Source organism: Phaenicophaeus curvirostris, chromosome 9, assembly GCF_032191515.1.
Source record: "Phaenicophaeus curvirostris isolate KB17595 chromosome 9, BPBGC_Pcur_1.0, whole genome shotgun sequence".
Lineage (NCBI taxonomy): Eukaryota > Metazoa > Chordata > Aves > Cuculiformes > Cuculidae > Phaenicophaeus > Phaenicophaeus curvirostris.
Window position 1 is genome coordinate 14,695,560 of NC_091400.1, and position 27,987 is coordinate 14,723,546.

The following is a 27,987-nucleotide window of genomic DNA, read 5'->3' on the forward strand; positions in this document are numbered from 1 at the left end:
CGGCGCGGCCTCGCGCCTCTTCGCCGCGCGCGTCTGAGGCGCCTTTGTCCGGCCGCGCCGCTATGGCCGAGCAGACGGGCCTGGCGCTGCCGCAGGGTACCGACAGGTACGGGACGCCGAGCCCCCGCCGCCCACCGGGGGCGGATTTGCTTTTGGGCTTCTGGGAACTTTGGTGGCCCCGGGGGAGGGGTGCGGGGCTGTCGGTGTGGCGGCGCTTGGGCGGGAGGAGGGGCTGGGGGTGCGGGAAGCGCGAATGCGGCGCCGGGACACGGCAAAGCTGGACCGGCCTTGTGACTTCTGTTGCCGCTTATTATGATCTTCGAAGAAAGCCTGCGATTTCAGGCCCTCAGAAACGTTGTGTGAATTTTGAGGTTGTCCTGTGCAGAGTCAGGAGTGAGACTCGATGATCCTTGTGGGTCCCTTCCAACTCGGCACGTTCTATGATTCTATGATTGCTCTTCATAGTGCTTTTAGACTTAAAAGCTACTTTGGCTTAAGCGTAGGGGAGGAAGGATGCTTACGAACTCTTAAATTATATTTACTACACCTATTTTGTTGTTATGCTTTTATGTAGCACTTTCACCCTGTTCTACTGAGAGCTTAAGGTTGTTTATGTTTAATTTTGAGTCATCCCGTAAGCCCTTAGGACCCGCCCATGTAAACAAAAAGACATAGGTAGACTTTTATTGCGGGAATTATGGTAGCCTGGTAATTGAGGATTGGTATTTCAGAAGATTGGTACCCCCAAAAAAAATTAGGCTTCTGTTGATGACCCTGTCAAGTTTTCATGGTAAGGAAGCAAAGAAAACCTCTTAGTTTTCCAGGTTCGCCACAAGGAAAGGTCCTTTCCAGGTTCGCTGCTAAGGAAAGGTCCTTTCCAGGTTCGCTGCTAAGGAAAGGTCCTTAGGGGAAAAAGGATTTAGTGTAATACAGACAGTCATCAGGCAGGGGCAGAACTTGTGCAGCCTGGGAGATGAGGAGGAAAAATTTCAGTTTGGTGTGGAAAGAGGGTAAAGGTGAATTGGGGAGAGAGTCAGGGAAAGTTCTTTATGGTTTAGAAAAACTGAAGAAGTGAGAGGTGACAATGGGATGATTTAGGTTAAAATTTGGAGCAATGCCTGTCAAGGCGGCTGGCAGTCAAGAACCACCAGTGCAAATCCAAGAGGCAAGAAGGAAGTAGATTTTTAGAAATATTATTAGGAAAGTGTTCAGTTTATGTTTTCAAGTTCTAGGAAACCATGGTACATGTTCTGAGTGGACTCCGTGTTCTGTGGTGGTTTTATCATACCATGATGTTCTAGTTCACTTTTTTTAGGAAATGGCTGTAAGAAGGTGTTTATAATGTGTTGTGAGCAGCTGTTAATTAATTAAAAAGAGGGAAAATAGTTAACCAGTTTACTGTCCTTCAATTGTTATGTGGAGTGGGTATGTGGGGTCTGATGTACATTTGATATTCTTGTATCCTTTCAGCTTTGTGAAATTGTAATTTGTATCTCAGGCACTTTTCAAAATGTTTTTTTCCAGTAAACTTGGAGTTGATATAATCTAAAACAATTGGGAGTGTCCCTGACTTTCTTAATGAGAACAGTGGAGGAAAAAGTTTTAAGTATCTAGGTAGTATGAAAGGAGGCATGGAGAAAGGCTACAGCTTTCATATGAGAATGTGTTGGGCTCAGTGTAAGAAACTTTAGAAACAGTAGTGTGAGGAGTGATGAATGGAACATTAAGAAGGAGACATATTTTTAATAAGAATTTAATTCAGAGTACAGCACAATACCAACAGAAGGATTTTGGAACAACCAAGACTTCAAAATGTAGTCAGTTTAAATAATTTTTCAGTTAAATATTTGGACTATGGAGCAAGGTTACACTGTAAGAAACCAATTTTCCTTCACTTCTTTTTTTTCTGAAGGCATACGTAACTGTTTTCACCTGGTATGTAGTGATGATCAGGGTAAACCTGCAGTATTTCACATTAGGGGGCCTAAACTGTAGATGAATGATCTGTAGGGATTCTGAGGGGTTGAAGTGCCTCTACTAAGCTATTGTCTTTATTGCTAATGACAGTTGTTTTCCCATGTAAGAGGAGAAAGTAAGTATTCAAAAGCTTAAGAGTAACTATTAATGGATTATAACCTAATACAAAGCACATACTTTTAAATTGAATTCAGATCTCTTAGCGAAGGATGCAGAAAGCAGCTTTTCAGTTAAGTCATTAAGAGGGGGAAAAAAAATAGCATTTTCTTTTGTTTCTAATACCTAAGTCAGTCATACTGCGAGTGGTGATGTCCTGTCATCTCAGGAGTAAGCTTTGCTGCAGGTCTGAATGTATGCACTGTTTTGTATACAAGGGTCAGAGCTCTTGCAGAAAGTTCTTTAATTATGTATTTGTGAAAGAGAATGATTGGCTTCTCTTGACTCTTACCTTGTACATCTGTATGATTAAATGTGTTTTTTTCCTTATTAAAGCAATTTGGATTTCTCCAGTATAAGGAGTGTCTTGATAACATCTCAACTTTGTTGCCTGGGATTAATCTTCTATGTGTTTTTGCATTCCATCCTCCTTAAATTTCCCTACATAATTTCATTCTAGAAGCAAACCACACATTTGTAACAAAGAGGGTAAATAGCTGTCAAGGTCTAAGGCGTTTGTTACTTGAAATTTCTAGCTAAGGGTATTACACTTGCCTGAAGGATTGGCTGCATCGTTAATAGAAGAGGCATGAGAAGCAGACATGACCATGAAGTGACACTGTATTCTGAAGTTAACTGCAGCATTTAGGAAAGTATCCAGATGATTATCACGATCATTTCTAGCCTCAAAACTGGAATTTACATCCCTCTTGTTAATTATTTTTCTTCTAGCTCATGCTTAAATAAGAGGCCTAGATAATAGCCTTGAAATGCCATCCCTTTCTGCATGCTAAATTCTTTGCAATCTGTAGTAAAGGGCAATGTTCTTGGACTGATGTGTGTACTTGAAGGCAGTGATTGGTAGTCTGTCTGAATTATAAGGTTTTATTACTTTTTATCCCTTTATTCATGTTGTCTTAATGGATAAATTGCAGAATGATAGGAATTTCCATTAAAGAATGGAAGTGATTTGGCAGGGTTTTTTGTATGCTGTAAATCCATGTAAAAATGTTTTTCAAGTTTTGTTTAAGTATAATTGACAGATTACATGAAAGTGTCTTAGAAATTATAGCTATTACTCTATGGAGCGCGCAGGGCAGACTTAACTTGAAAGTCAATACTAATGCATTTGTCAAATTTTAATAGGCAGGGGCCTTTTAAATATTCTATACACATTTTTAATATGAAACCATTATTTTAAGGAAATACCTAGGAATATTATTTTCTGAATGGTGTTAGGATGTTGAATGTTTTACAGTGAAATTCCTGTGCCCAGTATGCCAAGATCATGACCAGAGTCAGTCCTCCTTGTGCTTTCAAATATATTTTTGAAAAAGACAAATAACCCTCAGGGATTTATGGGCTTTTTTTCATGTTTCTTTTTCAATTAGGTCCTGTAAGCTTTCTGTGCTCAGCACTGTTTGACAACAATTCTTCTAGCTACCCTGTAGCACCTGTTACAACAGGTAGTCTCTCTTCATAATGCATTTTTTCAAACTTTTTCATTCTGAGTAACTTTGAAGATATGCTGAACTTTCTGGCAGATTGTGGTGCTCTATTAGATTAAAAACTTAATCCTTTAAATACTTAGAATTTTTCCTGTATCATTTGGTTGTCAAATATAATTTGGCTTTATATTTTAGTTATGTTTTTAAGCAGAACTAATGTGTAAATTCAGTTTGGTTTTATGTTATGTCTGTTGCTACATCGTGTCAGTTTCCTATTTTATAGCTTTCTGTAATAGCTTGCATGCTATTGCCAGGACTTCAGTTGGCTGTGATCCTGTTCTACTTTGTGTTCTTACGGAGCTTACAGATGGGGTCTTACCAGATTTGCTGTTGGGATACATATAAGAAAACAAGACTAATAACAAGTTATCTTGCTGTGCAGTATTTTTACTGTGTTGGTTGAGCAGTCACTTTCTGAAGTGACAAGACTTGAAAAACAGTTGTTAAACACGTACTTGATATCACAAAGTCAATGGCAAGCCCATGTTGACAGAAAACCTAGATGATGTAAATATTTGATTAATCTTCAGTGTGGTCAGATTTTTAAAACTATTACTTTTATGATGAATATATCATAGGTGCTCTCTAATGTAGTCATGAAGGAAGTCTGGTCAATCTCTTGTCCCCAAAAACCCAAATGCTTAGCTGCACAGCAGCGTTTCCCTAGTTATGTCATTGCCTATATCTACCTTAATGGGAGCCATAATGCAAAAATGTACTCATATTTTTAAGCTTTATTCTGTTGACTTCCTTTGGATTGTGTGTGGATTGCTCTTGCAATTGGTTATACCAAGGGTTTGGAATGCTGGGGGTTTGGGGTTTTTTTTAAAGCATGTTCTGTGGTAGTAGTTTGTGGTGCTTCTTATACGATGTGACATAAAGACAAGTCCTGCTCCCTCCTTCCCTTGTATTTGCCAGCTGGCCAGAACGCAGTCACTTCTGCCTTTTGTTCTTTCAGTGTTCAGATATGCTTGTCGAAATGTGGTAAATAATCTGTTGAAGGCTCGTGCAGGTGCATGCTGAAGAATCAATGTAATGATAGATTTAAGGTGGTTTAACTTTTGATTTCACATGCTTTATTTTCGGAATGGATAGCAGTTGGTTCAGTTGTGGACGATATGCAGCCTTCCTTCATAGAAACTAGAGTAAATTCATATAACTGTTTTGTCTTCTATTCTTGCCATTCCTTATTTAAAGAAGTCAATGGAGTTGAAATTGCAGGTAGACTTTAGAAGCAGTTGAAGATAAAATGCAGAATTATGGTTCGCCTAAGAAATTACTTACACTGTTAAGAGAGGTATACCATTGCAACTTAATTTTCTCTTTGCCAGAACACTGGTTTCTGAGAAAAATGCTAGCAGTTGAGGTTCAAAAGCTGCAAAATAGTGAAATCGTGGAGTTTCTATTTAAATGAAAAAAAACGTAAACAGTGTTTTTGTACATAATTTTTAGTTGCTCTGTTCATTCCAGTTAGCATGTGTGTTGGTAGGAATCTTTTGCTTCCTTCTCTGGAAGTGCAGCATTGATTTAGGTTTATTTGGGCAATTAACTGTTGATACTTTAGTAACCAAACACATAAGTTTAGATTGAGACCTCAGTGTTACAGTTTAGACAGTATAATTAGTGTAATGTGGGCCTTGATTTAAGACCTTTATTCTGAACTCCTTTAACTTGTGGATGTTGAGTGCTGTGAATAATCTCACTGACTAAAGTTGACAGGAGTAAATCTTTTTAGGAGTGAAGTTCATCTGGATAAGATACGCAGAGTAATAAACAACATAAAATACAGGATTTATGTAATATTTTTACTTTTCACAAACTATTTACAGTCTCTGCAATTTCTCAGTCTGTTCTACTTGTTCTGAACAAGCATACCTTTTTGTTGCCCTACGTGAAGGAATTGCTTTCTAAACAACACAGTCACTTTTTTTGAAAGGGGACTTTCCTTGGCTTCTGGTCAAACTCTGTCAGCAGCTACAAGTACCTGGCTTTCTGTTGTTCCTCTAAAGTAGGCTATGCATGCTTAGAAAGAATAAAGTACAAGAATAAAGAATGGGTTGTGCTGAGTTAATATCCTACCAGAAAGGAAAAAAGGTGTTTTCATCTATCTTTATCTCCAACTGATTGGAAACTGATGTTGATATAGGATGGAAAAAACCAAGTTTGAACAGTAATAACTTTCTCATAGCTTGACTTTTTCATCATTCCTTCATTCTGGGTACATCCCCTGCTATTGCAGTTCTCTTTATGGAGAAAGTTCTGCAGAGATTGAGTTCTTCCTTTGTCTTATCAGTGAAGATGATTAGTGAGAACTTATTGCAGACTTGTAGAATGCGCTTTGCCAGTCTGTAGAATAAAAGTATCAGCATGTGATTTGTAAACTGTGTTAACTTTTTGCCTGTCATTTTATGTGTATTATATTTATATCCTTGACCTCTGCTTTGATGTGCTTAGGAACAAACATATGTGTGTTAATTGCTGCTTAACTGCTAACTTCTGTCTGCAGATAGAAGGCAATTCCTGTTATTTAAATATGGGGAAAATCCTGAGAGTGTATTTATCATTTTTGTTATTAAAAATTTGTATTCCATGTATTGTTATGGCATTGAAATATTATTTTTATACATTGTATCTGCTTAATCTAAAAAAGCTATACAAAAATCTTTTTTTTAATTGACATCTGCTACATGAAAGCGCTCAGACCTCTATAGTAGCACTTAACTGTGATTGTTTCCTTTGGCAGTGTCTTGCAGTGCTCACTGAAGTTAAAACTTTTGACAGTTAATGCAAATGCATTGCATAAATATCTTTATAACAATTTATAGAGAAGGATCAAGGTTTAGGTATTAATTTTGGAACATCTTTTAAAGCAGTACTTAGAGCGATAATGAGAATGCCACCTGTTTAGGACTTGTTTGCTTGGCGCTTTTGACAGCTTAACCTGCTTATGGACTTACTGAGAGTAGGTGGGAAGTTTTGTGTGTGAAAGTGATAGGTGGTTTTTGATGCATCTTATTTTCTTCCTCAGCAACAAAGTGAGTTGGGTGCTAGCTTGTTATGGGATGTAATACCTATATCAAAAGACTTGCTCATTTTTTTACTAGCATTTGTAGATCAGCACAAGTAGTAAATCCATCTTCAGTGCAGAAGAATGAGAATACTATTCTGAGCCTGCTTAGCCTGAAGAAGAGGTGGCTTTGGGAGACCTAATAACCTCCTAATACCTACCAAGAAGGTTCTTGAGAAGACAGTCTGACTTGTCTTGGAGTCTCATGAAGGATGATGAGAACAACAACTGTAAATTTGAACAGAAAAGTTTTCAGCATGTGGGCATGGGGAGTGATGCCATCAAACTTTGGCATAGGTTGACCAGGGCAGCTGTGAATCTCTGTCCGTGGGGCTTTTCAAAACCCAAGTAGAGAAAACTCTGACCATCCAATCTGAATTCTCAGTGTTACTTCTGCTTTGCACAAGTGGTCTGACTAGAGACCTCCTGTGGTCCCTTCCTACCCAAATAATTCTATGATAGCAGGTCTACATTTAAACAGGGAGACAACGGAGTATTAGGGCTCTATTTGCACCATGTGACATGGACATACTGTGCTAGAGTTGCCAATATGGGAGGACACTTAATAGTTTTGGGCAAATCTGCACATACCTTTTCTAGCACTTGCTCTGAAATCCACAGCCAAAAGTTTAGATGAATTTTTTTGGCTAATGGGACTGGAATCTTGCTTTTTCCTTTTCTCTACTTATTTTTTTTTCTCTGCTGTTATTTTAATGCTAATACAAGTCCTTTTTGTTTATGGCTTTCTACCATTCAATGAAACTGTGTAGGGTAAGGATTTTTGTGATAGTGTTTGAGGAAAGGATGGTAGGCTTCTTGTCTAACTAATATGGATAAGAAAAATTCCAATCAAAATCTCCACTTTTAAATGCTGAGTGCTTGCTACTGTTCTTCTGGTGAGTGATGCAGTCAGTTCAGCAGGGTGCCAAGGAGAGTTCTTTTTCATCAGACACCTTGGAGTTTTGCTCACATCTATTCAGAATAAAGACATTTTCAATATTTGCCACATTTGGGTGGTATTTTTTGTTAATGTCCCAAGAATGTATCTTCTTGGCATTGAAAACTTTCTGGTAATTTTTAGGTCTCATCTGTTTTTATTATGTATATTAAGAGGATATAAGATGACTGACTTAAGTAGAGCTTTTTGGTTTGCTTTTTTTGCACTGTAAATTCTCTAATAAGAACAGTAGTTATAAGCTGAGAATGATTCGAGTAATAGTGTCTGTTCTATAAACTCTCGAGTGCAAAGCAGTTTTCACAGCTTGAGGACTGCACTTCTTATTTTTCTTTTTTTTGTTTACTTTTGTATCTAAAGATATTGTGCCTAAAGACTGATTTGTATTTTTACATTACCCATGTAATACTGGAAAATTTCTGCAAGAGATTGAGCTCACATCATGCAAACTCTGAGTGGAATGTAATTTTCCATTTTCTGTCTTCTGTGTTTTGATTATCACAGCAACAGTTCAATGTCACGACTGTTCCAGTTTTAGACATGTCAAACATGGCCTATTCTGTATGTGTGTCACTTATTATATTGGTAACATCTGTCATCTACTCTGTACGTGTGCCACAAACACCACTATTGATATTTTTCTGAAGCAAGTCTCTTCCCCTTTCCCCCTGTGCACAGCAACATTGTTTAATGCTAGTTGAATAAAGCTATGTGTTTTTACCTTCTGAGACTGGGAATTGTATTTAATGTTCCAGTTTGAAACAGCAGATTAAAAACATCTTGTTACTGATTTTTGAAAACACAGATATGGTTAGTGCTTGATTAAGGAAGCTAGTAAGTAAATGTTAACCTTCTGTTATGGAAAAGTAAATCCTCCAAGAGATACGAAGGACTAATGCTTGCTATCCCTTGTCTGAGAACTTGTAGGAGTGAAGATTAAAGTTAAATTCCTTTGAGTTTGTCAAACACTGGCATTAACTTACAGCTTGGTTAACAGAGGAAACGTTGAATATTTACCACTCATTGAATGGCACAGCTAATTAAAGAATTCTGATATAGCAATGAAGCAGTTGTGCGGTGATTTGTAACCTTGGTCCACAAGTAGCATTTTCAAGCAAGCAATGTGCTGTGAGCAGAATTGCTTTGATATCAAGTTTAGCCTCAATGCTAATATCTTTAATTTCTTCAATTATGTTAGGAAGTTGTTTGGGGGGAACATTGACTGGGTAATATTTTAGATATGTAATTAAGCTATAGCAGTATCTTAGGGCATTGTGGCATTCTTTTTACAAGGAAATGATCTCCTGTGTTCTAGAGCTTGAGATCAATTTTCTGCTGCCTCAGTTGATGTTTTTAACACAAACCCTTCCCTATCTTCTATTTAACTGTGGTTGTTTAGTATCAGTGATTTGAAGAGCCAAGCGAGTAATTTTCTGTGCGCTGTTCTCGATTAAAAGTTTGGTTTTTCCCCACCAATGTTTTCTGTGTGTTGGTTTAAGTGTCATTGCTTAACTGGAGAGGGTATTAACTGAGCTACTGAAAACAATGATGCAAATGCTTTTTTTTCCTTAAACAGTGGAATTCAGGTTAGAATGACTGTGATCAAGGCTATAGTTTAAGATGCCTTTTCCAGGAGGCCTCAAATTATGGAACTTAGATATATGGTTACTTGTTTTACAGTTATATTTTTATTGTTTGGCAAGTTAAGTCTGATATATTGGAAACCATGGAGACAGTCAAACCCTGAAGTTTAGCACATGGTGAAATGTGTGATATCTCTAGGGAGTGAGATCTACTGTAAGAGTTTAATATAGTAGATTGCAGTTGAATTACAGCAAGAATGGCTTTTAAAGCTACTTTGAGGTCTGAAGCTGCCTTCCTTTGCTAAATCTGGCGGTGTTGGTAGAACCGTTACAATTATTTTTAGCTTCAAGTAATAATCCATTCTTCTTTAAATAATCTTACTTGTACATAAATCAAATAGTACAGCTTGTCAGTAGTTGGGTTTCCTACTTTACTGGTAGGTCATGTTCTTTGTTAGAGAAGGATACGTGTAGAGTTCTTGGAATATCTTGAACATGCTAGCAGCTTTATTTCTTTAGCCAGGGCGCATATTAGTATGAATTCTAGCTGATTGAGCCTCCTACTATTTCAGTTATACCTTGACATTATGCTGCTCTGCAATTAGACATTTGAGAGAAGCTAAGACTTAAAGGACTTTCTGCAGATTTCATTTTTCTCATTAGGAGGAGCTTTCAGACATATTGCCATGCAACTCTGAATATTACAGGCAATTAATGCATCATTAAGATATTTAAAGGAACATTCAAAGAAGTAACTTTAGCCTCTAAAACAATTTGCTAGTTGCTTCATAGCTCTGTTACTTTCTGTGTTTGTGATTATTGGCAGCTTTGTCAAACAAAGCTTAAGAAAATATTTTCCCTATGTTTTCCCCTGTCTGCATTGTGGAAAAAAGACCACCATGAAATGGCTGATGTATAAACTTTGTGCTGTTAAGTATTCTTCAGTGTTTGCTATGTATGTATATATTTGACTATATATTCAGCTTTTCTTTCCAGATCATGTGGTTCAAAGTGTATTTCAGTTTTGGAAGTAAATTAGAGGGGGTGTGTGTATGGGTTCTTTGTTTTGGTTTTGTTGTTTGGCTTTTTTTTTCCACTTGGTCTTAGTCGCTTTTATTTCCTAAACATAAGGGTCACTGCCCCCAGGTGGCCCTCAGTAGCTTAAATTATTGAACTTGTATGCCAGGCTGCTAATATATAATAACAGTTTAACTAGCAGAAAGTGTAATGTTTTAGTCATAAGTTGCTTATTGTATGAGTAGTAGTTTTACCTGATTTGTCACATGCACATTTCTAGAAGGGCACTGTTTTCCCTTCCTCCCTTAAAAAAACCCATCAAAGTTCTTTGTATGTTTAGAGACTGACAGCAAGGCCACTGAGCTTTGGTGGCTTATCAGATTTTCCTTTTGAACAGTGGAAGTATGATAATATTAAACATAGCCTTTAAGAAGACTGAATTTTGAAGTCCTTGAAAAAGGGATATGCCCAAATAACTTTGTGAAAGTTTAATTTTTCCAGAATGAAAGGTAATTTTTTTACTGATGGTCTAGATTGTCTATGACAAACTAGAGGCTAAAACCCAAAGAGATAGCTTGATCTGTGGGGGATTTCTTACTCTAAGCTGGGCAAAGGCTGCCGAAGCCATGTAAGGCACAATTCAAGCACTATAGGTGCTGGCTGGCAGTCGGGTTTAATTTTATCCACAAACTAGAATGTTGCCAGCAGGATTCTATGAATTGTCCTTTACTTGTATCTCTGCTTTTATGTAGTGTGGTTAGCTCAAGTAGAAAAATATTTCTCCTTAATTTGAGCTATAGTTGAGAATACATAAATAAGTTTAAATTGAGTTTCTGGTAATCACTAGATCTTTCTGGTACAGTTTCTAGTTAATTATGTTTTAGTTTTGTGTTTGACTGCTTATTGGGTTTTAGTCATACACAGGCTTTTATTAAAGGCTGTTTAAAATCTAAACAGTGCTTGTCCTGTGATTAGAGGAAGTCAGAACCTGTATATGGATACCACTTTTGTGGCCATATGTTCACAGCAACATAAGTCTGATAGCTTCTATTTAACCTTCCACTGCTGTTTTTAATGAAAGCACTAATTTTGTAGTAAAGACTAGTTACTACTGTTTCTAGGTTCTCATCAGCTTCTCCTTTATTTGGCATTACACCCTGGTCTTGATGTCTTGGCAGAGCAGAATTGGGTATTAGGTCACATGACTTTCAGGAACTTCTTTTCAAGATTTTAGACTTTGTTTTGAGGTGACAGCATGTTTTCTAGTTGAACGATCTGGGCTGGCGTATAGCTGTTAATGTTTCCTTATAAAGGGTTGCAGAAGGTGGAGCACCTAAGACTACTACTTTTGCTCTGTCACTCACTCGGTGTGTGTGTTTGGGGGTTTTTCCCCTTAGGATAGTGTAAGGATTTTTTGAGTTTGATAGAGCTTGGGGTGAAGATAAAAATATTTTCTGCTGTGTGTGATGGCTAGGAAAATATGGGGGAAAGAATGGTGCTCCATCGATCTGCTGGAGGGTCGGGAGGCTCTGCAAAGGGATCTGAACAGGCTGGACCGCTGGGCAGAGTCCAATGGCATGAGGTTTAACAAGGCCAAATGCTGGGTCCTGCACTTGGGGCACAACAACCCTATGCAGTGCTACAGACTAGGAGAAGTCTGTCAAGAAAGCTGCCTGGAGGAGAGGGACCTGGATGTGTTGGTTGACAGCCGACTGAACAAGAGCCAGCAGTGTGCCCAGGTGGCCAAGAAGGCCAATGGCATCTTGGCTTGTATCAGAAATGGTGTGACCAGCAGGTCCAGGGAAGTTATTCTCCCTCTGTACTCGGCACTGATGAGACCGCTCCTCGAATCCTGTGTTCAGTTCTGGGCCTCTCACCACAAGAAGGATGTTGAGGCTCTGTAGAGAGTCCAGAGAAGAGCAACAAAGCTGGTGAAGGGGCTGGAGAACAGGCCTTATGAGGAGCGGCTGAGAGAGCTGGGGTTGTTTAGCCTGGAGAAGAGGAGGCTGAGGGGTGACCTCATTGCTCTCTACAACTACCTGAAAGGACGTTGTAGAGAGGAGGGTGCTGGCCTCTTCTCCCAAGTGACAGGGGACAGGACAAGAGGGAATGGCCTCAAGCTCCGCCAGGGGAGGTTTAGGCTAGACGTTAGGAAAAAATTCTTTACAGAAAGGGTCATTGGGCACTGGAACAGGCTGCCCAGGGAGGTGGTTGATTCACCTTCCCTGGAGGTGTCTAAGGCACGGGTGGACAAGGTGCTGAGGGATATGGTTTAGTGTTTGATAGGAGCGGTTGGACTCAATGATCCGGTGGGTCTCTTCCAACCTGGTTATTCTATGATTCTGTGATCCTGTTGCAGTCTTCATTTGCTACCACCATTCTGGTAGATAGGTCTGCATGTGTTCTGCTGTTGAAGCCTTCATGATGCTTTAGGCTTTGCAGCTGAGTTCATCTCTTCCAGCACTTAATCTCTTCTTTGAAGCATGGCATAAGCTAGTATTTCTTAGGTTAAGTGGCATTCCCCTCTTCATAGCCTTTATCAAGGATAAATAGGCTAGGTTTGCATTATGTTGTGACCAGGTAGTGACCCTCTAGCACAAGAATCTTATTCCTGTTGCTTCCTTCAAACTCAGGAAGTGTGTGGCAGTAGAAGTTACAGCGCATTGTTTTGCTTGCTTTTTGAGAGAACAGTTTACTAAAACTCTAGTGATTTCCAAAGCAGGCTACCTGTGTTGCATGCTGCTAAGTAACTCACTTGATTTTTCTGACATCCTAGTCTTCCCACTTTACACGTGATCTTATAGTATTTAGAGTGTAATTGGCAAGTGTAGTGGAAGCTTATTGCTATTCCTCATCAAAGATATCTTATCTGTCAGTATAGACAATTCATAATTTTTTTTTCATAGAAGATCATGAAAAGTTGCTTCTTAGAAACAGGAGATTTGAGGGTCATCCTTTGGAACAGTGCCTTTTTATGTCCAGTTATTCGAGTGCTTTCAAGATATGTTTTCACCCCCCCACTGCTTTAGTCCTCTGTGCTATCATTGCTATCAGTTGTTTCAGCCTTTTCACTTTTCTCCTTTTTGGATGTGAAATTCAATTACAGTAAGTCAGTCAGTCACTTACTGCTTAGCAGAACAAGGATGCTTTACTCTGGTAGCAAGATACCAGCAAACTACAGCTGAGGTGAAAGAGATGTACTTTATGATGTGGGAGAAATGCAGAAAAGTTTCCTTAAAGAGATTTCTTATCTTCTATGAAGAATCTGTAATAAAAGGAAAAATTATTTTTAGCTTATGGCTCCAGAGCATGTCATGCATGTTCAGATTTGCATTTCCCCTGGTAAGGGTTAGGTCTTGTGAGAATTTTCTCAGAAACTTTGTTTCCTTGCTGTTCATACACGTGTGCCACTGAACATCAGGGGAAAAAAATTCAAGACTTCTTGCATTCTTTCTTGCAGTGCAGGAAAAAAAAAAAAAAAGCAGCTATGACATCCCAATCTCACAAGTCATCTTCCATTAAGTGTTGTGGACACAAGGACTTCTGCAGGACTTATGGAGCTTTCAAGATTTCTGCCAACTTTTTACTACATATTGCTTTTTAAGTACCTTTTTGAATTGCTTGCACGGTCATGCCTCCTTGAGAACAAAGGTCAATTCTTTAATACAACTTTATCTCCATCTGCTTTGCTCTTAATATATGCAGTATCCTGAAAAGAATTTGTATTTAATAGTGAGCAAAACAGATGCAGTGAGTGAGTTATTCTTGGAGTCAGAATAGAATTGTTGAGACTAGAACGTTTTAGATGCTGGGGAGCCGAATCTAAAAGGCATTTGTAATCCTGTAGCCAAAGCTGAAATAATTATATTGGCATGGGGTTTGTGTATGTTTTGTTTTGATTTTTTTTTCTTTTTTTAAGCCAAGAAAGTGTGGAAAAAGACATTAGTGTTATTGATTTGGCTCTGCAGAAAGTCATCAAGGAAGAAGGCTTGAGTTGCTATTGGAAGCAATGCATTATTCCACCTTGTCAGCCTTTTCTATTTCAGGTGATCTGAGTAGCAGCCTGATTCAGTGGTAAGAATCAAGGTCATATTTTATTCAGTACAAGAAAATGGAAAATCTGGCAAGAGCCAAGATACTTGTTTTGAAACGGTTTTATTTAGCCTTTTTACTGTAGCTGCTGTCAATGGAAAGAGATAAAGCTCATGACTGAAAACAAGGAACTTACTGTTCATTATTCATGACTTGCTAAAGGTTTAAGCCTGTAGAGAATTTTGTGAAGCTTTTCAGGGTTTCAGATATGACTGCCTGGCAAGAATTGGATAAAGCAATTAAAAGATGCATATTTTTCTTGACTTATTAACCTTAACAGAAAACTTGAACAGAATTTAACCTACAGAGTATTCATGGGCAAATTTGGTGGTTAAAATTGCAGTGTAATGAGATTATGTTCATGCCTAAGTGTGTAATTATTTGAATGAACTTTAGACTAGTGTGGTGTGATGACATCCAACCTCTCTGGCAGCAACAGATCTAACTAGCTCTATTGTTAAGCCTGTAGTTCTAAAATAAAAATTAAAGTCACATATTTACAGCAGTTGTAGACCTAAATAGGGTGTGAAATGAACAAGTAAACGTTTAATGCAGCAAAAAATTGTTGAAGAGGAACAATCATCAGTAGTGTTGTGTTGTATTGTATTGTTTATTCTTACACTAAATGTGGGAATTGTTGGTGTAAATAGAAAATTAATGAACGTTGCAAGAGCTTGTGTTACTTAAGATCTTCTCAAGTGCAATGAATCAAAATGTTTGCTATGCTTTGTAATACTTTCAAATCTTTGTGGTGGTCTCAGCATTTTCATGTAGATTCTTATTAACTTGTGACTTGACTGTCTTTCCTCCTCTTATGTAGGAAGGTTGAGGTGTCCTTTCATTTGGGACTGCTATAGGTACATATTGGGAGAATGAAGGTGAAAAGAGGGATGTTATTACAGGAGTCCATAACTTGATTCTGCTTTGAACAGAAGTTGTGAGGGAGGTCAGAAGAAGCAAAGTCAGACTTTGCTTTTACCTTCCCATTAAGACAAATGGAAAAAAATTGCTGTTCTGATTCAGGATGTCAGTCTTCCAACTGAATAGTCTTCTTGAATGCAAACTGATGCAGGTCTAGTTTTAGAGCACCTGTACTTACTGTAATATATTCTGTACTTACAAGTGGACATATGGACATGACAGATACATTTGTTTTATGTTATTCAATATTAAACTGTTTTTTTCTGCAGTCTTCCTTCGAATCTGCATCTCAAATTGTGTTCCCTTGCACAAATGTGCCAGTAGTAAGTTGCTACAGGGTATATTTGGCTCTTACAACTCTGCAACTTGATTTCAGTATACTTGCAATGCTATAAAACAGAAAAAGATTGAGTACTCTAAAAGTCGTCTGCAAATTTTTGTATAGGCACAGTTATTCCTATAAACAAAACATGGTTATTCTTGGTAGAGAAACGTTTTCAATTTACAGATAGAACACCATCTATCCAAAATAGTGAGGTCTTAACAGGAAACTGTTAGACAACAGTAGTTTTCATTACTTCAGGTTTGAACTTCACAAAATTTAAATTTCCCATTGTAGATTTCCTCTACTTTTCTACTCATGAAGTTAAAAACGACCAAATCTGCCAACCTGTTTGCAACTGACATGCTAGGGAGAAAATAGTGACCTTTTCAAGGAATTATTATATTTTTGTTGCTTTGAAAGTGGTTCTAGCAAGATTGACCCTTGCTGTGCATGTAAATTCCTTCTAAATTCTGCCTAACAAGCTTTGGTTAGTTTCAAGTGTTTGGCTTTCATGGGGTTGTGTGTGGTTTTGGTTTTTTGGGGTTTGTTTTGAAAGGGGGTGTAGAAGGAAGCACTTCAGTTTATATACAAGTATAAATTTGTCGAATAAGTTTTCTAACAACTATTTAGCACTGATTTCAAAAAGAGACAATATGATGATCTGACAAAATGACGAGAGTTGGAGGGGACTTCTAAACTCTAATTTCTTCTCCCAGATGGTGATAAAGGTTAGATGTGGTTTACAGAAACGGCAGACTGAAACAAAAGATAAGAGGGTGAGAGGGAATAAAACTGAGGAGTAGTTGAGAGGCTGGAACAAGGAAAAAGATGAATTGACGTGTTTAAGAGGCTTGGAAGAAGGTTTATTACAGAAAACAAATGCTAGAGGAGAGAAGAAAAGTATTACTAATATCCCCACATCAAACTAGAATCAAGATTCTTGAATCTTAACATTTTTCTGTTTCATCTTAATATTATTTACTCAAATTGTTAAAAGAACAAAACTTCAGCATCAAAGTAGTGCTGCAAAACTTCAGTTAGTCCATTATGTCTAATTAGCTTGTATCTTGGTAGTTAGATTATAGGGGTGGTGTTGCTGTATGCTTTTATAAAGGTTTAACTAAATTTGGAATGGCTTGTGTGAAATATTTAAAAAAACATATCACATGATGATATGCTTTTAGCAAGATCCTTATTTTGGTAGCTAATAAACCAGAATTTAAACTTCTGTATCTTCAGTATGAGAGTTACCAAATTATTTCACAGTTAGAACTAAATTATTGGATCATCATGTCTGATATTTTCCTAGCTTAGATGCATATTTTACTTTCTCTTGCAAGTTGTAAGGTGACCAAGGGTCTGGCCTAATCATCAGATCAGATATCTGGGAATTACTATGGTGTGTGCTCTCTTCAGGTGTGATTACCTAGCTTGCCAGTCTTGTGCTTTTTCCTTGTAGAATTATTATGTTTGGATTTTATATATCCACGTAATTCTTCAGTGCAGAAATTTCCTCCTCTACTGGTACAATAGTGTTCTTGAAGTACTTTGTAACTTTCCTTATTTTGAACAAAATCATGAATCCAAATGAACTGCTTTATCTTTTCAAAGAGAAGGAATGAATTTAATATAATTCTTCACAGTTTTTGTGACACACTGTATCATTTGTGTTGCTTTTGTCACTTAAGCAGATTGTATTTAGTTTCCCAAGTAAGGCACTGTGTTAATATTATGTTTTTAATTTTTAAAACTTACTAAAATACCTGCTGGATTTTTCATGTGCTTAATTATTCAAAGTTTGAACCATGGTCCTAGTGTTTTTTAATTCATAAGTTATCTAAAAGTTAAAATACTAATTTGGAATGTATTAAAAGCAGTTGTTTAGATGTCTGTAATATTACATTCATACCAGAAAATGACTCTGGTACAAAATGGCTTTCACATGTGAAAGTTGATTTTTTTTTTTTTTTTTTTTGCTACTTTTACATACTTAAATTTATTTTTTACTCCTTTAATTACAGAAGCTGCTGGGTTTGTTTTGCCACTGATGAGGATGATCGGACAGCAGAATGGGTGAGACCTTGCAGGTGCAGGGGCTCTACAAAATGGGTTCATCAGACTTGTCTACAGCGCTGGGTGGATGAAAAGCAAAGAGGAAACAGTACTGCTAGAGTTGCTTGCCCTCAGTGTAATGCAGAATATTTAATAGTATTTCCAAAGCTAGGTAAGATATTTATCATTTAACTTTTAAGCGTAATATAACAGGTTCTTTCTTTCTGTTGTTCCTACTTTGGTTTTTTTCCACTTGGTGTTCAGAGCATCAGCTCTGTTGAAAACTTCTATTCCTTTTTCCAGATGGAAAGAAAGAACTTTATTTCCTTCTCATGTCCTCTTTGGTGGCTTAGTTAAATACCCTCTGAAAAGCATGTTTTGGATTTTTTCGACTTAGGTATATTGATAAGTCTTACAAGTGGTTGTCCTATAATTAATTCATGGTTAATGTGATTTGCGGTTTGTCTTTTTTTCTTGTTGAGTGAGGGTGACTTCTTTCAGCAGTTGCCACATATTAACATGTAAACGCATACTTTTCTCAGCTTGCAGAAAAACTGTTATTGAAGGAAATTCAGAGAATTTTACTGAGGAAGCTGTTGCGTTACCAGAAAAATGTAATTTTACTTTGTATGGGAGGTATTCCTGGATCACTGTTGCCCTGTATTCAAGAGGCAGAATTTTGTTTGCTAGGCACTGCTCTGTCTCTTTTTGTGGTGAAAGAAAAATTGGATATGGTCTTCTAGAGTCTGCTTACTTGAGTAGCTGAGTAAGGCACTGCGCTGCACAGTCTGTTGCATATATTTAAATTAGCAGTGGTTGCTGTTATTCCAGCCTTCATTTGCCCATATGTTCTTTGGGGTATATTAAGTAGGGCAAGAAAATGAAAAGTTGCCATGGAAAAATTTTTTTAAAAGAAAAAAAAGTAAAACTGTGTGTTAAAGAACTGCTGATACAGCGTGTGAGTACAAGCATTTAGAGGATTTTGAAGGTTTTCGTAAAGTATCTTCTGTACTAAACAGCTGAAAACAACTTGCACTGTCAGTTCTTTGGGACAGAACCTCTTTCCTGTTAGTATAAGGGCTGACAAAATTAATGTGTGAAGGGAATTTTATATGGGTGATGGCATTTATTTCCACAACAGAGCACTGAGTAATGGGGAAGAGAATAGTGTATTGTTGATACTCAAGAAAACAAACCAGTGTTAAATATGCTACCAAGTTATTAATGTATCAACCGCAATTCAGCTTTGCCAGTAAGGATAAGGTAGAGAGGAATCTTCATCTCCATAATGAAGACATCAAATGATAACGTTTAGCATTAGCTTAGGGGAAGAAAATGGCTTGATATCTGGATGCTTACAACGTACTGCAAAATCTGGAGTTTTTTGAAATTCTCAATATGTGCTGCATGCGTGTTTTATTTTGGCAGTGGGGAAAAAGGGGAAGCAACTGTAGTTTGGAGAGGCATTTTCATTTGTTCTTGCAATTTGTGGCATACTTTAACTATGAAAAGCTAAGATTCCTAACTGCTAACATTCTAGGCTTCTGAAGCTGGCCCAAAATTCTTGCACGAGATTGTTCAGCTCTAGCATGCAGGCATGTAAGAATCTTTTGATGTATTTTTCTCTCATAATACCATCTTTTTCCATTTTTAAAGATGAGAAGGACATAAAAATTCAGACTTGTGTAACAGTACACAAGGCATCTATAGTAAAACAGGGAAGTGAATTTGGATCCATCAGACATCAATCCTGACTTTCAAATGCCTTAAACAAGAGAGACAGTCTTGCCCTGTTGTAGCTTTTTTTAGCAAGCCAGAAGTGTCCTATCACAACTCAGCTATAAGTCAGTCAAGGTCACATCAAGCAGAGTTAGGACAGGAAGGTGTTTTCAAGCAGCCTTGCCAGTAGCCTTGTCTCTGCTGGAGTAGATATCTTTTGAAGACATTACCTGTCAAGAAACGAAAATTACTTGAGCAGGGAAGAAGGAACAGCTAAAGTTTCCCTTAGGTATCATAGTTCAAAAACTTGTTTACATAAAGTCTTCTCTAATATCCTGCTGGGAACTTTTTTTGAAAAGCAAATCTCTGTGAAAGGGCGCTCACTAACACGTCTTTTATTTATGGTTATAGTTTTGAAGTAATATCAACTTGAGGAGACATAAACAAATATATCTATAAGTAACAGTGGATGTCTTTTTTTATGTATTACCAATTCAAAACAACCCCTCTTGTGTTGTATCTTAAAATTATAATTCTGTTTCAGATTTGATAGTGCATGTCAGTTTTAGAGATTGGTACTATATTCTTACTAGCTATTTTGGTCTCTTCTGAGAACTTTTTTATTAAAAAGGAAAATATTACTGCCACTTTGAAAGTCACCAAAGTATCTTTTAGATAATTATTTCATTTTAAAAAATAAGTTTTGCAGAAAAAGCTCTGTTAAAGCATGATCATTTTCATGAAATGAAAAGTATTTTTGTATTTTATATCTCCTTAATTTGTATGTCAGTGATATTTAATTTCCTGCTTCTTTCTTAATATCATCTTAAAAGAAACTGTTACATTTGCCCTTCTTGCTCACTACTTGCTTCCTAGAGGGCCAATTAAAGAAAAAATTGGAATAATTGTTTTTCTAGTCTTTTCTCAAGATCCTATACCTAATTCTGTAGCTTGCTTCTAAAGTGATGTTTAGTATCAGTAGGTGTGATGTGTTAGTACTTTGAATGTTAGGCTTCTGCTGTTGTCAGGTCTCCTTGCCAAGATATGCAACGCAAGCTGCAGTGCTTTGTGTTGCCCTTTTGGACTTGCAAAGTATGATGGGGGTTTTGAGTCTTCCCCTTCTTCAACCAAATGTAAGTTTTCAAAATGGTACAACTAAACAACTTTTTCCGTGACTGTGGGAAACAGTCAAGATGTATAAATTACTGTGCATTTAGTACTCCCAGTTATGGCCTTGTTGCTACTTTTAGCACATCGATAGACATCTGAGCACTTTAAGTCTGCCCTGAAAGTTAAACGTAACCATTCATACAGTTGAACTAATTGTTCCAGTTTTTTGTATTTTGAGTAGCATTCCTTCTGAAACCCTTTAATTTTGGTACCTAATAAATAATAATAGGATGCTCAGCTTGAGTATCATCTTTGTCATCACCCTTTGTCAGCTACTTATGGACTAGTTTTCATCAGTTGGTGTAGTTAAAGCTGGGTGCTGGTGAAGTGTTTACTGTGTTACAAGCCACATAGGAAGGTGCTTAGAACAAGAGTTTATTACTAAAACAAAGAATGCATGCTGTACTAGAAGGTGCAGGCAAAGGTAACCAATTTGAAGTACATGAGTAGGTGAAGAACTTGAGTCTGTACGTTAAGTGATATTCTGCTCAAGTTTCTTGAACTGCCCAGTAGTCTGATACATGACTTGGCAATATTTACAGTGCCTTCTGTCATGACTGCATATAAGCTAGGTGTGCTTAAATTGTTCCTCTTCAGCATGGTATTCATGCGCATACCTCTGTATGAAAAAAAAGTTGCAATCCTTCTAACAAGGTTTCTGCATGCTACTGCTGTAGCTCCTACCCTGTTACTTAAAAAAAAAAAGGGGGGGGGGACCCCAACCTAAAACTGGATGTATTACACTTGTCATTGTGGCTGATGGAAATAAATTTTCAGCAAACTTTTTTGATGTCAATTTCAAATCTTGATTATACATTTAAATATACAGCTTTTAATTCATTTGTTGTAAATATGATAGTTCAAAGACAATCTTTTTTGGGAACAGAGTCTAAGTTATTACTATCCTGAAAAAACTAAAAGTATAAAGTTGTTATGTACTAGGAGTATTCAAGCTAAGAATTGAACTCCAAGTGATTTTTTTTTTTTTCATCTTTGGAGAATGCAAAATACAAGACTTTTACCTTTAGAAAGGTAAAAAAAGAAAAATCCTTGGCACCTCATCTCTCAGAAGGTTTGGAAATGGTAGGTAGAAATAAGTTACAAGTTTAGCTTAGTAGCTTTTTAATTACACATTCTCATTTAAACAGCCTGTGTGGGATGTCAGTCTTGCATTTTGCTAAGTTCTTTCTCTCTGATCAGTGATAGGTGCTGAAGAGCATTCTTCAGCATTCTTTTACATGTATACATCTCTATATCTTGAAACCTTACTTTTCCTTTATCATAGGTCCAGTTGTTTACGTTTTGGATCTTGCAGATCGACTGATCTCAAAGGCATGTCCATTTGCTGCAGCTGGAATAATGGTGGGCTCTATATACTGGACAGCTGTTACATATGGAGCCGTGACAGTGATGCAGGTACACGTGTATTTCCTCTTCTTACCAGCTTTGAAAGATGTTATTCTAAAGAACAAGTCAGTTAACTGAGACTCTTTTTTTTTTTTGTTCCTTGGCTTAAAACTCATTTTAGCTTCTTTCAGCACGTTCAGTGTAGTTAACAGAATAATTCAAGATGGGCAGATAGAAGGCTTTTCACTTTTAACTGATCCTGCTGGGTAAAGATAAGTGTGCCTATTCAAACATGGCTCAGTCTGCAACTAACAAACTTCACTGCTGCAGCCAACTGCCCTGTCTATAGCAGGCTGGTGAACTTTACATTATTACATTCTTACAGCAAAGGAACCATTACCACTTCACAACTAAGGGGTAGTCTAGTTCTTCAGAAAAGGTATGAGAGTAATCTTTTTAGCTGCAGAAAATTTTTGTTGGTAGCATGAAGTGTTTTGAGACATAGTGAATGTTTCAGTCCTTCCACCTTATAAAGAAAAATGCATGTTCTTAACTGGTGCAATTAATTCATAAAAAACAAATGCAAAACACTGAAAAGCAGTAGTATAGGGTTTCAAATTCTTCAGACTGTATGGTTAGTTGAAAGGGAAAAAATATTTATTTTTCCTACTTCTGCTCTTGTGATCTTGCTATTCAGTGTCTGTGCTCACTGCTACACTTGAGCCGTTTTCTGTAGGAACATATATGACCTTTTTAGTTCTCCAGAACCACATAACCAAATGGAAACATAAAGGTTTATGTCTGTAGTTGTTTTGCTTTTGAAATAAGGATCTATTTAAACATTAGTTTAGACAGCTGGTCAAATCCTAGGTATGAAGAATTAGTTATTTTCTTCTCAGTTAATGTTTTTTGATTAAATGGGAGGGTGCACTGGCTTAGAGAATAATTTGGTTTTGCTCATAATGGAGGAGATTAAATTGAGAGTGGAAGGAAACTGTACCACCCCTTCTGCCACCCCAGATTTGCTAGGTTTAATGCCACTTGTTTCCTGATGCACTTCAGGCTCCTTTCCTTCCGTTGGAGGGCCAGAGGAAAACACAAAATCTGTTTTTTAGAGGTGAAGGTTCAGATGGAGAAAAATAAATACAGAATTGCCATTGTGACTCTAGTACCTATGTCAGTAATAATATGGGCTTACTGAAAACAGAGAAAAATTGTAATCTAAAGCAGAAGAGATGAGATTTTGATGATTTTTTTTGATGGACAAGGACTATACAGAGAAAAAGGATAATGTCAGGCATCACAATTTGGGTGAATATAGTGAAGAAGCTGGAAGAAAACACTGAATATTTTTTGCAGGAATAATCTATTGGCAGCAACCAGATTGGTTATGCCTGTTTTGGAGAGCGGTGTATAACATAAATTCCTGTTCTAGTAGAATAAAATGCAGTGGTTTTCAAAGCAAGGCTAAAAGGCACAGTATGAAGGTACTGTGGTACATTACCCTAGCTTCTTCCCTGTGTCCTGCCTATTCCAGAAGTACTGGGTTTTGTTGGGTTTGAGGGTTTTTTGACTTTTTTTTCTTTTTAAATTTCACTATCGTTGCATGTTCTCACCACCTAATTCTGAGTTCTTTGTAAGCAAAGACTTGATAGCTTTTTGCATTTGTGAGGAAAACAAGAAGCCAATGCACTTCAGGAAACAAAGTACCTTAGGTAAAAAGGAGTAATTTTTTTTCTTTTACCTTAAAATGCGTGGGCAGCCCCAAATGAACTAGTCTTTTTACAAGTTACATTCTTTGTTCAGTTGTGGCCTTTGTTTGTCAGCTATATATGTATTTACCAGGTTGTGGGTCACAAAGAAGGTCTTGACGTGATGGAGAGAGCTGATCCTTTATTTCTTTTGATTGGACTTCCCACTATCCCAGTCATGCTAATATTGGGCAAGATGATTCGTTGGGAGGACTATGTGCTCAGACTGTGGCGCAAATACTCTAATAAGCTACAAATTTTGAACAGCATATTTCCAGGTAATGTGATTAAATGTAGAAAGGAAATATCGAGCTTGAATTTGTGCTTTTAAGGAGATGAGGACAGGCAAGTGGGTTTTGCTCTTGTAAAGTAGAGGTGATTAACACCTTCGGTCTATTTTACCTTCCCTTTATTTAGATTGTGTTTGTATAGTACCTACTAAGAAAGGTGGGGCAAGAGGAGCAGGAGCACAGTTTCGTTTAAGGCCTTAGTAAGAAAATAAGCCACAAAAACTCGTGGATCTTATTTTGAAAGTAAAAATGAATACAGTCATTTAATGGAAATGGGATATTCACTGTGAAGAGGGATAGTTCTCAAAAAGTAATTGGGCTATAGATTTGTAATGGAGTTGGGGTGGGCACTTGTTCTGTGTAAAGCAGTGGCTATGTAACCTTTTCTTCCCTCACTCTTACCTCTGTAGGCATTGGATGTCCTGTTCCTCGTATTCCAGCAGAAGCCAACCCTTTAGCAGATCATGTCTCTGCTACCCGAATTCTGTGTGGAGCTTTAGTTTTCCCTACTATTGCTACAATAGTTGGCAAGCTGATGTTCAGCAGCGTTAACTCAAATTTACAAAGGACAATCTTGGTAAGATCCAGCATTGTTGATTTTATAAACAATAATATGGCAATATAAAGCGTTGTGGGGGAGGGAGGAAAAGGAAAAAGGAACATAAATTGATCTAGAACTTGAGTGGCATTTGATTAAGGGAAAGTGTTTTTTTTTTTTTAAGGTTGCTGATCTTGGCAGTGGACAAATCACATGTGTGTGAGACTTTGTCCTTTATGACTGAAACTAATCGCAGTTCAAGACATGGTTGAAACTTGTGTCTAGTACTGTACTAGGCAGACCCTGGCAGTAATTATGATCATGAAGATGAGTAACTAGCATCTTCTAAGAACAGTCTTTGTAAGGGAAGACTGGGGTTTATATTATCCACCTTTTCATATTAGTGTCTGTTAACTACTTCTTTGAGAGAAAGAAGGCCTTTTTTACTCATTTCAATAAGGAGAGAGAAAATAAACTCTCCATAGAAGTTGGAGATGGGGAGGACAAAGAGAAGAGAGAATCTCTTCCTTTATGAATAACCTCCCTGGTTTGCAGCCTTTCAAGGGGAAGCTCACTGAGTTTGGTAAGATGGTATTCCTGGTCATCTGACTGTCACTTTAGCCCCTCTTCTAAGTTCCAACATGTTCACGTACCTGTCTCCTCCATATGGAAGAAATAGTGATAATTCAACCATTAATGCAGACTAAAGGCTTCTTAGGGTCTCTTCTTGGAAGACCAGAGATAAAAATATTGTAAAACTTTCTAGGAAAAAAAATGTTTCAGAAAGATCAGATTTTATTTCATTCCACGCTTGCTTTTGGCAGATGGCCTTTTTCACAGCCTGATTACAGAACAGTAATTATTCTTTGTGCTGTGTATAGTGTATATTCAGAGAAGGGAGGAAAGCAGATACCTATATGCATTTTACTTTGTTCTTTATGTAGGATGTGTTTTGTGTATATTTATCAGACTTCCAAGCAAATACAAACTTTCAAAAGGTCTTACAGATGCAGTATGTAATCCCTTTAATAACGTTAACATCTGCATTGTGACAGAAAATTTTGAGATACTCATTTGGTGTTGTCCTCATTAGCTAACTTCAAAAGAAAATGTTTTATGACTGGAGAAAAAAAATCCTCTTTGACGTTAAGTTTTTAAGAAGAATGTTTGCACTGATATGACACTGAACTTTTCGGGTTTTCAAAATATCTTTTTATTTCAGGGTGGAATTGCTTTTGTTGCTATAAAAGGAGCTTTTAAGGTGTACTTCAAACAGCAGCAATATTTGCGCCAAGCTCACCGCAAAATTTTAAATTATCCTGAGCAAGAAGGAGCATAACACTGTGATCTCCAGAGGTCGTACAGTCCTACCTGACAGATTTCCATGCTGTATTGGTTCCATCATTATTGCACAGTAGTGAAGAATTGTGATAAGTTGCTGCTCCTATTTTTTTTTCTCTTTAACTATAATAAAGTACTGATTTGTGGCAGGGTAAATCTTTTTGTTAACCACTGAACCTAAGAATGTGATTTGGCTTTCATTAATTTTGGGTATTTCTGTTGGGCAACAGGCTTCAGAATTATTTCCTTTGAGCCAATGTGCTGAATGGTGGGGGGGGGAAAAAGCATCAACTACAGAACAAGACCATTTTCCATTCTGTAGTTAATGCAGGCTATATCCAAATGCCTTTTCTATATGTGTTTTCATACCCTCACTATCATCCAGTCCAGCATTTCACACAATGAAGGGTTGGTTTTTTTTTTAGAAAGGAAGTGTGAGTCATTACCAAGGAGAAGTAATTGTGGGACATCAGTCAATAAAGGTTTCCTTATAGGAGTGCAAAATACTCAAGTGACTGCTCAGAGAATGCAGAAGAGAGATCACTCTACAAAACTCTGTCAGCTTTAGCTGTCTAAGTACTAGGTGCTGAAATTAGCGTGGCTTCTAGGTGACTATTTTATTACTGATAATTTTTACTGTTCTGTTGTATCTTCTGCGGTGCCTGGTGTTATTTTCTCATTGCTCTTTTACTGTTTAGTAATTGGTGCTGGATAGCATTTTTTTCCTCCACAGTAAAATAATTACATGACAGGAAGTAAATTTCAGTTGCTTTTTTAGTAGTTAAGTATTAGAGGGCTTGTTTGGTTTTCCTGCTACTTTTGATGATGGAAATGTCCCTACAAGTACAAAGAGCAGTGAATATGTGAGGAAACAATATCGGACACTAAAGTTACATTTAAACTGACAGATGAGGCACCTTTCTAAACTTCCAGACTTGGGTGCTTAACTCAGCTCTGTACCAAGACTGGGTGCTTTGCTGCCCATAGTGGCTCCAGTGGGAGGGTCCCAGTGGGAAAAGGAAGCACTACCCTTTGAGTACCTGCTCTGCATATGGTACATACCGGCAGGCTAGCCACTCTTAAGGCAACTTGGCTCCATTCTGTAAAGGACTAAAGGATAAATCTTAAATGTGGAATAAAGTAAGTTTGTTTATACAGTAAGCTTTACTGTTACAATATGTTCAGAGTAGCCAGCTGAGGGAGACATTAGCACTTCAGCAATTTGATGTATTTATAAATTTAACTTCAACAAAAATTAACTCTTTTGTGAAGTTCAATTTTGACAAATGTAATGCAGCCATTTAATATTCATACCAGACCTAACCTAGATTTAGTATTTGAAGTTTTTTCTTAATAGCAATTTATTTGTTTTTCTCAAAGCTGTTTTTATTTTTCCTTGTTCATGTTAGTATGTCAGATGCATGGAGAAAGGTTTTGAAAAAAATCATTTAGTGGGAGTATTCCTAAGTAAATACTTCTTTTCACCAGAAATTAGGTAAATGCAGAATGAACTTCATATCTGACTGCAATAATGTATGTTAGAGAAATTCAAAATATAGTACCTTTTCTATAGTATATTTATCTTAATTACTGAGATGTAATATTTCAGAGCTGTACAGAACTGTATATAATGGCCAACTAGTATTCAAAAACTATACAAGTATTTAAAATTATACATTCGATCAATATCAAATACTTTTGAGGTTCTTGCTGTAACTGATGAATTCCTATAATCTTGTAAGTATGCTGATGATATTTGTCTTAGTGGGCTCACTTTTATATAAAACTCTAGAGTAGCAACCTCTGCTTGTTGCTACTTTCTCTAAGATAGTCTTGAAACAATATAATGTGTATTTCTTACAGAACTCCTCATTTCGAGAGAACAGCTTTTCAGTGGTCTTCACTGTGTGTATTTCCAACCAATTTATTACAGTTTTTTAAGTCTCATGAAGATAATGGTGCAAATTAGTGTGTTTGAAACCTAGTTGATGGGAAAGCTGCTTGTTTCCTCTGGGAAGCTAAAGCTGTTGTAAAAATACAATTATAAAAATACTGTATGGATTATAAAACTTCACCTGAGTGGCAAAAGTTCATTACTCTGTTGTAGATCTTGTTCTTAAGTACTGCAATTTATAGTTGCATTGATTTAGGTTGAATAAATATTTTTTACACTCCCTA

The 27,987-nt window shown here is 37.1% G+C and overlaps 1 protein-coding gene across 1 annotated transcript; it reads left to right on the plus strand.

Moving 5' to 3' along the window:
• MARCHF5 (membrane associated ring-CH-type finger 5) lies at nucleotides 1-27,983 on the plus strand. Its single transcript, XM_069864255.1, has 6 exons — nucleotides 1-106; nucleotides 17,623-17,825; nucleotides 21,828-21,958; nucleotides 23,735-23,918; nucleotides 24,341-24,507; nucleotides 25,691-27,983. The coding sequence occupies exons 1-6, from the start codon at nucleotides 63-65 to the stop codon at nucleotides 25,805-25,807; spliced, it is 846 nt and encodes a 281-aa protein (XP_069720356.1). The 5' UTR covers nucleotides 1-62; the 3' UTR covers nucleotides 25,808-27,983.
• Nucleotides 27,984-27,987: the final 4 nt, after the last annotated feature.

Bases quoted from the DNA above. Each gene is read 5' to 3' on its own strand.
- MARCHF5 (XM_069864255.1), top strand. From the start codon at position 63: ATGGCCGAGCAGACGGGCCTGGCGCTGCCGCAGGGTACCGACAG. The intron at 21,959-23,734 runs GTACACGTGTAT...TGTATTTACCAG, and splicing joins GAGCCGTGACAGTGATGCAG to GTTGTGGGTCACAAAGAAGG. The intron at 24,508-25,690 runs GTAAGATCCAGC...TTTTTATTTCAG, and splicing joins ATTTACAAAGGACAATCTTG to GGTGGAATTGCTTTTGTTGC.